Genomic DNA, 11,967 nt, shown 5'->3' on the forward strand with positions numbered 1-11,967 from the left:
TATATATATATATATATATTAGATAAAATTTTAAAAAAATTAATTCATTAATAAATTATTTTTCAGTTCATTTTTCATAACATAAACAAACACTGGAAAATGTTTTCCAGTTGATTTTCCATAACACTACCAAATATCAGAAAATACTTTCTTGAAATTTACTTTTTAGAAATTTATTTTCTTTAAAATTTATTTTTTAAAAAGAAATAACTTTCCTGCAAACAAGCGGAGCCTAAAAATAAGTTTTTTATATAACTTTTTTTATTTTTTAGGAAATGGAGAAAATGAGGATTTTGGTTTTTCTTCATGGTGGAATTTGAAGTTGTTGGTTCTTGACAATATTCTTGGTGATGGGATTTCTGTTCCTAATCAAATTTCAAAACCTGGATTGTTCTGCAAGTTTTCTATCAAGATATGAAATGGCACAAACAGAGAAACTTCAGAACATTGAAACTTAACAGCAACATAATAACATCTCTATGTTCAACAATTGTCCCAATGATATGTTGCCAAGGTTCATATCTGCGAATCATTGTAATCACAAACTCAACGGAGAAGAAGATGTTGAGCTAAGTCTTGGACTTTCATTGAATGGCAGATTCGGTGTGGACCCAAAAGCCAAGAAGATTACTAGATCTAGACCATCTTCTATAGCAGCAGATTTTGTTAACCCATTAAGAGAGAATGGAAATGCAAGTGGCAATGGAAGTTCTTTTGTGGTATCTAATATGGAAAGTAATAATCTTTAAGGACTTGTTCTTTGCCAACAGAGACAGAGGAGGAGTGGAGGAAGAGGGAAGAGATGCAGACACTTAGGAGAATGGAGGCTAAAAGGAAGAGATCAGAGAAGCAAAATTTCAAAGCAGTGAAGGATAACAATAGGGGTGAGGAAGATGAACAGAGAGAAAAAGGCACAACTGGTAATCACCATCAAAAAGAGTTTCTTAAGAGCTTCAATGGTTTGTTTGGTGTTGCTATAGAAGGGCTGTTAACACAAGCCGAAGTAGCACCACCACCATTATTACTAACATCACAAGGCACTGCATCTTCTGGGATAACAGAATTTGAAAGCCAGCCAGTTAAAGGTAACAAACATTCTTTTTTTTATTTTTTTCCTTTCCTTAAAACATTTGGTGCATGTGTGGTTGCTTTGATTCTTATTTGAAATTTGATTGCTATTATTGTTATTAAGATGCTGTGCCAATGGTTGGATGCTATTTTAGCCTGATACTGGCCTGTTCCGATTTTTCGCCAGGTTATAATCTATGGAAGTAGACCAATTGGAAAAAAAAATTTGGCATCTTTTTAGTTATTATTTTGTCTACATTGTTGAAAAAAATTATATGTTTTTGTGGTTATTTTCCTTAGCTTTTCCAGCATGCAACAAGCTGGGCTTTTTGGACCATGTGTTTCTTTGTATATCATTCAAGCTTGATCCAAGTTCAGTAGTCTGTGAATGTTTTAATATTGGCTGTCTAGTTCCGTGAGAAATCTATGAATGCTTCGTTGTTCGATGTGGGGATGTTCTGCAGTGGGAAATCTGTTCTGAAGTGTTAGAACTCGTAAAGGCCTTTGCATTTACAAACCCCTTTCCAATGGAGCTCTTCTGTGTTTCTTATCCGTTTTCTATTTTCAATTTTAGTTGAGTTTAGAATATTTCTTTTCACATTTTTCTCAGCCGTATTCAAGTATGCATAAGATGTTTCTATGTTTCGTTGTCTTCAAACTTTGGTCAGTGCAAAACAGTATAGCGAAAGGTATGAGAGCTCCATTTTGTTAATTTCACTTGGCCATATTTTTATGATATAAATATGAAGATGAATTACTAGGAATCTTTTGGTTTGTGGTGATAGCATAGGTAATAGTAAAACGACCAATTTCTTGGCTTGTTATGTTGCTGATTGTTCACTTCTCAATTTATTTTGGTGGTATAAGTCATTTCCTGAAAGGAGTGCACAACAGAGTGAGCCTGAAATGTATGTGCTGAAATTTTGTATGCAATTTATATGGTATCTTCTCTTGAGGCTTCTCTCAATACATAGCATTTGTGTTAATTTTTGGACGACTACAAAGGCGAAAGCTTCCTGGCTACCTTATTCCGGATGCACAAATAAAAGACTCCAGCAATCCTAAATTGCTTAGATTTCTGGAAACAAAAAAACAAATCGTTGACTCTCTAAAGCACATGCTTCTGATTCATTTTGAGTTCCTCAGCATGGTTATTTGAGCTTCTGTTTTGTTGTCTTGTTGGTAATATGATATTTTTCTTAAAACCCGCTGTAGCTGGGATCTTCATGCCCAAAGTACTTGGGCAAGATATCCTTTTAATGCAAGCTTGCATAACTTCTCCCAGCGTAGCGACACACCAGGCTAAAGCAGAACTCTCTTTGAAGCTATGCAGGGGGAATGCATTTGGCTAGTCTTCTTTAGCTTTCAAATTGAGCGTTTCCATTGAATATCAGATAATGCTGATGAACATGCTCATGCTAGCAAAGCTCATATGCTGCGAGTGCCAGCCTTGTATGATACACCTAAAGATTCTGACTCTTTTTTATTTTATTTTTTAGCGTATCTATATATGAGATAGTGTCGCTCTTTCAATAATAGTTTATGCTCCAGTTTATCTCACTCCATCTCAGTGCAGAGAGCATCTTCGTGGAGAGTATTAACTTTCCATAATTTCTGGTTGTATTTGAACAACTTATTTTCCTTAATCCAACCTCTTATTCCTATATTCTGTTTGTTTCAATATAGGAATGAACAAATGTGTTGAGTCAAGAAGCCCTGTCAGTGTGCAGTCTTTGTCAGAGTGTGAGCAGAAATCGATCATAGCGCTTAGATTAGCACTAGCTGAAAAAATAGGTGTCCCTGCAGGAGTTGCAATGGAAAAGAACGGATCTAACAAACTTATAGTCGCTGAGAATGGAACTAAGGAGGCAGTGAGAAATGTGTTGGAGGATATGCCATATGTGTCCACAAAAGGAGATGGTCCCAACAGGAAACGAATAGAAGGTTTTCTCTACCAGTATCGTAAAGGAGAGGAGGTGAGGATTGTATGTATTTGCCATGGAAGCTTTCTCTCAGCTGCTGAGTTTGTCAAGCATGCTGGTGATGGTGATGTAGAGCAACCCCTAAAGCATATAGTTGTTAACCCTCCCCCCTTTTTGTAATGTTAATCTCGTGCAAAACAGACAGCGAGAAAAAATAACCAAAAAGGTTTAAGGCAAATGAAATTTCTGTTTTCTTTTCAGTTTCAATTTGTTCTCAATGATCATGCCTGATGGCTGTTGCTGCAAAGCTAAATCAGTTGCTCTATTTCGGCCTTATAGCAGGATGCAAGATTGTTTTTACTGATGTAAAGCAGGCCAGCTGATGAAGGGTGTGTCTATGCTGGCTTGCCTATTTCTTTCAATTTTTACAAGCAGGTGAATTCGTCCAAGCCCAATCGAGCACTAACAAAATATGGGACTATTGCTGAATGCTTAAAAACTGGTTGGAGAAGTGAAAACCACGTTCCACTGCTTGCAAGCTTCAACCTACCTTGAAGGGCCTAAAACCTAATCCGTTTTGGTTCAGGAATTAGATGCGCAGAATAAAATTTAATGCAGCCGAGATCCAAGTTTTGATTTCAGAAAACCAGCAAGTACTCGAAAAGTTGGTCTTCCTGGGATTGACGTTAACAAAATGGAATGCGAAGTAGGTAAACCACGAATTGGCATTTGTCCTCTTTAAAACATACCAAATTTGGTTGCAGGTAAGTTGGAAAGAAGTAAAATTCGATATCATGATCGTTGAAGTGAAATGACGAGGAAAAGGGAGCCACCAAAAAACATGATTGCAAAGGGAAACAACCCCACGATAGCCACTTGCAGAACTACCTCGTCACTGCAGAGCTCATGTCATGATTTGATCAATGTATGGCGAGGATCTCCTTTTGCTCCTCTAGGACTTTATGGCCGCAGTCCTGTTCAATTGAACTTCACATGCGACCTGCAAGCAACTAAACCAAGACCATCCCTCGGTTTATTTGAAGAGCAATAGCCATTTGTACAGCTTACTTGTAAAAAATGGCATGATCTTAGCAGACGCACGAACAGATTCCCAGAAAATATCTCGATTCGATGGCTTTATTAAGCAAATGGAAACTGAGATTCATTTATACACCGTGGCAAATGAATATCTGCATTCTTTTGCAGATTCATCAATGAGACCCCCAAGCGGGAGAACAGCTTAGAAAAATGGGGGCAAAACTATAATACCATTTACAAGTGGGTAAATAACTAAAAGTTTAGCTCCTATGGGCAGCCCGTAACGAGGACCAAGAAAGCATAAATTAAATGGGCTTACCCACCACTACAAATCACTATGTTAATTCAAGCATGACCCTATCAAGCAACTAGCATGATGGCGGTTGCAGTTGTTTCAACCGTCGTACAACCTGCTTCATCGTAGGCCTGGTCGATAGTGTGTCCACCGTGCACACAACTGCCAGGTGTAAGATTTCTACCAAATCATCATGTGGCCCAGCATCCCATAACCCTCCTGTGAAGAACTCCTTAGCTCTGCCCTGCCGAAGGAGCATGCATGCCCAAGCAACAATGTTAAAACCATTTCCGTACGGGGAAAATGAAGGATCCAGAGCTTTCTTGTCTGAAAGTAACTCAAGAAGCACAACCCCGTAACTATAAACATCAGCCTTATCTGATACACGGCAAGTCATTGCATACTCTGGGGCAACATACCCAAAAGTTCCAGCCACTCCGGTAGTAGCATGGGTTTCCGAAGTTCCCAATAGCCTGGCCAAACCAAAGTCGGATAAATAGGCATTGAAATCATCATCTAAGAGAATGTTGCTGGGCTTAACATCCCGATGGAGTACACGTGGTACACACTGATCATGAAGGTAGGCAAGTGCACGAGCTATGTCCAGAGCAATTTTGTGAAGTATCCTCCAATCCACTGCCCTTGTGGACCTCTCCTGAATAAACTTTTCCAAATTACCACCTGGCAAATAATTATATATGAGAAACATTTCTGTTTCACTTGCATGATAACCAATCAAAGTGACAAGATTTGGATGGTGGAGCCTTCCAAGGGTTTTGATCTCTGCATGAAACTGTTGAATGCCCTGGAACCGTCCAACTGCAAGCCTTTTAATTGCCACCAGAACTCCTGGAGAGATCTCTGCCTTGTATGTGGCCCCAAAACCTCCATTGCCGATGCAATTGCTCGCATTGAAACTCCCAGTGGCCCGCACCACATTCTCAAATGTCAGGGTTACCCCAATGTCTGTGAAGATTGTTACTTCCTTTCTGGCAGATCCCACTATTTTGGATTTTGGACTCCATTTTCTGGTGTAGATGAATAGGAAAATCAGAGCTAGGAGAACTGCAAAAATGGCTGATGCAGAGGCTATTGATGCTATCTCAATTGAAGTGAAGCCACCACCCTGCCTCTCCTGGGTTTGACCTGAGAGAGAAGCATAGCCTTGTGCCTCAGAAGCCCTTCCTTGAGAATCCGGAGATGGCACTGCTAGGGAGAAAACACGGCAAGGGTGTAGATATGGGTTTCCAAGAACACTGCTACATTGCATCAAACTGTTACTTGATGGCAGTGGCCCAGACAAGTTATTGAAGGAGACGTTAAACATTGAGAGCAAAGTCATACTTGCTAAACCAGAGGGTATCCGCCCAGAGAGTTTATTGTTATTGAGAAGAAGAGCAGTCAGGTTTCTCAACTTCACAAGATCATTTGGTATCTCTCCTGAAAGCAAGTTCGAAGAGAGATCCAGAACCTTTAAAGTTTGCAGCTTCCCTAAGCTAGAAGGAATGGAACCATTTATTCCATTACCAGCCAAAGACAGGTACTTCAAACCCCTTATTTGGCTCAAACTAGATGGTATCGGGCCATGCAAAAGGTTCCAACTCATGTCAAGAGAAACGAGAGAAACCAAATCACCAACACTTGGGGGAATGGTCCCCATAATCTGATTCTTAGATGCATCCAGAAGCTTGAGAGATCTGCACATTGGACCCATATTTGCCGGAATCTGACCGGACATTCTATTGCTACTAACATTAACAATCATCGTGTTCAATCCATGACACTTCTCAAAAAGAATACCTGGGAATGGCCCGCTGAGCTTGTTATCTCCAGCCAAAAATGTGTAAGCAGTTTGCTTTCCTGATCTTCCAGGTGCGATAGGAATGGACTGGAGAGTACCAGTAAAGTTATTGCTCCCAAAGTTATGAAAAAATGTGATTCCATCACTTCCTCCAAGTGACATAGCAGGACTTCCAGTCTGAGCTTTATATGCAAAAAATGACACATAGGCAGATGATGGATCATAAGCATTCAAGGGATTATCATTCACATAAGGAACACGAGGGCAACTGCTGCTATAAAAACTGGGGATGGAACCTGACAGTGCGTTTTCACTAACATCAAAAACAGTCATGCAAGGAACTGGAAAGTCTGCAAGAAGCTCCCCATTAAGCTTATTGAAGCTCAAATCCAGATACCACAGCTTATTGCAGTGATTAATCCCATGAGGGATTTCTCCTGTTAAGAAGTTATGAGACAAATTGATCATTTCCAAGCTATCACAGGGATCCCAGTTGCTCATCAACATGCCCTCAAGCATTGCACTTGGTGCCCACAACATCCTCAGTTTTGGAAGAGTCAGCACATCTGCAGGCATATCCCCTTGAAAAAAGTTGAAATCTTCATTCACAGAAATAGAATGATCCAACAAAATGTCCCCTCTCGTACCATTAAAATCCTGATATGGATCAAACATATTCGAAAGCACAAGCACAGACAATGCAGAGCAATTTCCAAGCTCAGGGGGCACTGGCCCACTAAGACTATTCCTTGACACATCCAACACTTCTAGCTTCCCAAGCTTACCGAGTTCATGTGGAATAATTTCTTCAAACAGATTTGAATACAACAACAGTGTCCTCAGATTCCCACATTTCCCTAAATTACTAGGAATCCCTCCAACGAAAAAATTCCCAGACAAATCCAAATGCTCAAGTTTCTCACAATTATCACCAAACTCCTCAGGTATAGAACCACCAAGCTGATTCAATGACAGATACACACCCCTTAACCTGCCAACAAACCCCGGAATTGTCCCATTGATCCGATTTCCAGCTAAATTCAAGATCTCCAAACCTTCACAATAAGAAAGTGAACCCGGTATCTCTCCTTCTATCCTGTTAAACCCAAAATTCAAAACCCTCAAGTTCCTTAACCCGGAAAATGAAACCGGCAACGACCCAGACACCAAATTACCCTCAAGATCAAGAACCTCTAACTTCTCCATGCACCATATTTCACTAGGTATCAAACCCTGAAAGCCATTAAAGGGCAATGATAAAACCCTAAGTTCACTTAACTTGGCAATAAAAGGCAACAGCTTTCCCACTAAAACCCCCTTACTACCCTTACAATCTCTCCTAATCCCAAACCCATACAGTGAAAGCTCAATAGAATCACCAGAGCACAAAAAAGCACTTCCATTTCTACTGTCCTTACCTCTATAGTTGCCATTTCCAGTGATATTAATCGAAACAACGCGCGAATTAGCATCACACGAGACGCCGTTCCAGTGACAATGGTTGGTGTTAATCAGATTCCAGCCAGAGAGAAGCCCTGAAGGGTCAGAGACTGAGTTCTTGAACTGTAACAGCACAGATTTGTCAGAATCAAAAGAAGCGACGCCGTTTAGTGACAGAGAGAAGGCACAGAAGAGAGAGAAAAGCTTCAGTTTTGTGAAAGATTGCCACTTGATAACTGAAGAAGGAAAACAAGAGGAACCCATTTCAGAACCCTCAAAAGGGTCTCTAAAACAATGAAAACCCCTCTCTTTCAGTTGTTGTAGTGAATGAATGGAGAGGGTTTTGTTTTTGCTGTTTTTGAAAACCCTAACCCTAATTTAGGGTCTTTTCACTCTGAGAGTGAGAGAGAGAGAGAGAGAGAGAGAGAGCGCAAGATAGAGAGAAGATTCAACAGTGTTTGTGATCTTTAGAGGACGCGTTTTTCTTTTCTTTCCTTTTCACTTTCCTTAACAGTTATTTGAAGCTAATCCCACTTCTGAAGATTGAATTCATTTCATTTTATATATTATTTTTATTCCCTTCACCTTGTTAAAAAAAAAATAGACAAATATTTTTAGAAAAATATATTTTTAGTATTTTTTTTTCTTTTTAAATTGTAAAACGATGTGTTTTTGTAGTAGCACTACACTTTTAAAAACAATTTAAAAAATTCTCATTTAAAATTAATTTTTTTAATTTTTTATTATTTTGATGTGCTAAATTAAAAATATTTAAAAATATTATTTTAATATATTTTCCAAACAAAACACACTTTAAAATATAATAATTACTATAATATTTTTCATAATAAAATTTATTTTTTAACACTTTAAAAAAATTCAAGTATAAATTTTTATTAAAAAATCTTAATTAAATTCAGTATAGGGGTTTTGATCGATATCCTTCCTTCTTGTATCATAAATTTTTTTCCTTTTCTTTTTCTTGGGGCCAAACCCAATATAGTCCCCCAATTATCAAGTAATTCTCAACTTCATTTCCTAGCAAACTAGTTTCTCAATTAAACCCTTTATTTCATAGAATCTTTATCAAGTTTGCTCCTCCATCTCACTTTTCACTTATTTTTTTTAATTGTTTTTGCCTAATAAACTCCAAATAAATAGATTCTTGAAAACAATTCTAAACCAGTGAAAAGATGTCCATGAGGTTGAGATTCTCACTGAACTTTGATGGATTCTTTAATTCTATTGGTAACGGAGCTTCTTTGGGAAATTTATTGAAGACCTAATTGAAGAAAAAATTTATTTGGGAACCATATAAAGAATTAATAGATGATTAGAGGACTGAATGGAGGCTTTTCTTCTTGCTTGATTTGTTAAAAACATTTTTTATTGGATTTTGCTTAGGAATGGAGGGAGGTTTGTCGTGAGGTGGAGGAATGGGGTCCACAGACGGTCAATAAATGCGTCAGCCCTGTCAATTTATGGTTGGGCTGGGCTCTCACATACATGTATTATTAGTGGGGTTATTAAAAAAGAAATACCATGAAATCATAAAAGACTAAGAAAATAATAATAATAATAATCCTTACAGTTGAAAACGTGGCTGAGGATAAAGGACTCCACGTGGGGTGCCCTTCCAGAAGGTAAGGATGGGGCCACCTTTCTCTTTTCTTGCTCAGTTCAAGGACATGGGGTCCTCAATAACCATGATTAGTCGTTTAATAAGATACGATTGGTACTGTGGATTCAACATGTTTTTAAATAATTGTTTTAGTTTAAAATTAGTTTTTTTTAGTAATTTTAGATTATTTTTAAAAATAATATCAAAAATAAATTTTTTAAAATAAAAAATACTAAAAAATAATTTTTAAAGATATTAAGTTCATTGTTATTAAAAACAAACCTCAATAAATTCTTTCAATAAAAAAAATTAATGATTCGGGTTATAGTTTTGACCAATTAAATAAGATGATTTTATTAAAATTAGACAAGAAAAATAAACATGATGATAAGTACAAAAACTTTTCAAAAAACCCAACAACAATAACTTGTTAAAAAAAATCTAATAGTAAAAAAATAATTAATTTTCAATCAATTAAAATGAAATAAAAAAAATTAGATAAAAAATAAAATAAAAAACTAGAATGAGTCAATCAAAATTAGCATAATAAACATGTAATTTGAATAATGAAAGGTGAGTAAGTTTAGATTAACCCTCTAAATTCATATCCTAGATTATAAGGTCAAGACAACCTAACAAAAATATTTTTAAGAAAATCACAAAGGTAATTTTTTAAAAAAGATAATGTTGAATAACAAAATTAAAAAAAAAATAAGTCAAAAAAGGATGTCAACTCCTATTAACTTTTCAAACTTGTGACTTGAATTAGAAGACTAAAAATACTATACATGAAAAAATCATAGAAATTTAATACCTAATAAATTAAATAATAAAAGATAAAACTGACAAAAAAATTACACAAAATAATTCAAAATAAAAAATAAATTAGGCAACTACAAATCTTTTATTTGAGGGTTAAATTGAAAATAAAAATAATTTTAACAAAAGAATAAAAAATAACAGAATTAGAATCAAATTAAAAAATATAATATACTAAGGATTTAAATTGAATAATGAAATTGAAAATCAATAAAACTAGACAAAGAAAAGAAATTAAAAATTAAAAATATAAAAATCAAATTAGAAAAGATAACATATGAAAAATTAAAATTAAAAAAAAATTAAAAAAAATTATAATTTGAAAGGAAAGAGGGAAAAAATTAACCACCTCCATCATCATACACTCACTGCATCATTGAGATAAAAACTCATTAAATTTTTTATTTTTCAATTTTTTTTTTGTTTGTGCTAGAGTTTGAGAAAATAATTTTAACCATGTTAATTTTAAAAGAAAACCATCAACCTCTACTTGTGAAGATTTTAGATAATTTAATGTTTTTTTTCCTATGAAAAAAGGAAAGCTTGTGGATTTAGCATGACTATTTAATAGTTTTATCCATTGAAAAAGAAGGAAGGATTTAATTGAGATTTCATTAATACACTAGGAGCCTCATTGAAATGAAAAATAAATTAAATTGGAAATTGGGAGAAAAAAAAGAGTAAATAAATAAACCCTCTAAACAAGGATAATTAGGGAACGGATGCAACTGCTTTAATTTTAATTTTTATTTAAAATTAATTATTTTTATGTTTTTATTTAAAAATAATTTTTAAAAATAAAAATAAATTATTTCAATATGTTTCTAAATAAAAATACTTTAAACGATAATTATTATTACAATCTAAAAAAGACACGTAAAATTAACTGCGGTGAAAGTGTAGTGGGGGACCAATCAAGGGTACAGTATTCTTTTATACTGCTAAAAAGGTTTGAAGCAAAGGCAACAACTATCTTTATTGTGCCAACAAGAAACATACTTTATTAGAAAAGCTTACAATTATTATAATAGTACCCGGCATGATGTTTTCGAAATTTTTTAAAAATATTTTTTATATTAACATATTAAAAGAATTAAAAAAATAGAAAAATAATCAAGTTAATATTTTTCAAGTAATATATATATATAACAGAAGTTATTAATTACGTAGGCTATTTTACCTATAATTTTCAAGTACACAAATCTTTAGGCAAGCAATGACGACAAAGCCATGAAGGAGTGACCTCACCATGCTTAACAGTGCTTCCTCCATACAAGTGTGCGCGCGCGTGTGTGTGTGTGATTATTTAGTGTCAGTATTTTTTATTCAATGATGAGCGGAAGATTGGATTAATTTTGTCAACAAGTGGTTCTGAACTTGGTTCCAGTTTTTTATAAGAAAATAATTCAAATTAAATAATAATATAATAAAATGATGGGTTCACTATGTTAAACTAAACTTGTTTGCGGGCTTGGTTTAAAGATATCAGGCTCGTTTGACTATGGTCGAACCAAGCCTATAAACTCTTCTTGGGTTCAACTTGGCTAGATAACAATGAATCTATTTTTAGCTTTGGTTTTTTGTTTTTAAGTTGATTCAATCAAATTAAACCTAAACAAACTCATTTTTGATTTGGGTTAATATTTTTTATGTTTAATTTAACCCCGATTAAACCAAAACTAATCGAGCCTACCTTAAGCTTGTTTCTTTTGAACAGTCTCCTTCTCTTTTTCATCTTTCTTTGAAGTTTATTATTATTCATGTTGATATTATAAACTACACTGATATCTTTAATCTATATAATATGGCTGCATCTAAGAAGTTACTCCTATTCTTAATGGCTACTCCTTGTTTATATAAGAAAAAGAGAAAGCAAGAAGAAGGATGTCTTGAATCATCTTTCTCTCTCATTTACTAGATTCAGTTATATTTTCTCTATAAAAGAAAACACACTTAAAACACT

At 35.1% G+C, this 11,967-nt stretch overlaps 2 protein-coding genes across 2 annotated transcripts; one reads left to right on the forward strand and one right to left on the reverse strand.

Moving 5' to 3' along the window:
• Positions 1-418: 418 nt before the first annotated feature.
• LOC105114535 (ninja-family protein AFP3-like) lies at positions 419-3,257 on the forward strand. Its single transcript, XM_011011103.1, has 4 exons — positions 419-698; positions 749-1,085; positions 2,284-2,415; positions 2,755-3,257. The coding sequence occupies exons 1-4, from the start codon at positions 480-482 to the stop codon at positions 3,168-3,170; spliced, it is 1,104 nt and encodes a 367-aa protein (XP_011009405.1). The 5' UTR covers positions 419-479; the 3' UTR covers positions 3,171-3,257.
• Positions 3,258-4,096: 839 nt separating this feature from the next.
• LOC105114529 (LRR receptor-like serine/threonine-protein kinase RPK2) lies at positions 4,097-8,060 on the reverse strand. The gene has a single exon (XM_011011092.1). The coding sequence runs from the start codon at positions 7,826-7,828 to the stop codon at positions 4,397-4,399; it is 3,432 nt and encodes a 1,143-aa protein (XP_011009394.1). The 5' UTR covers positions 7,829-8,060; the 3' UTR covers positions 4,097-4,396.
• Between the last annotated feature and the right edge of the window lie 3,907 nt (positions 8,061-11,967).

This window comes from Populus euphratica, unplaced genomic scaffold, assembly GCF_000495115.2.
Source record: "Populus euphratica unplaced genomic scaffold, PopEup_1.0 scaffold543.1, whole genome shotgun sequence".
NCBI lineage: Eukaryota > Viridiplantae > Streptophyta > Magnoliopsida > Malpighiales > Salicaceae > Populus > Populus euphratica.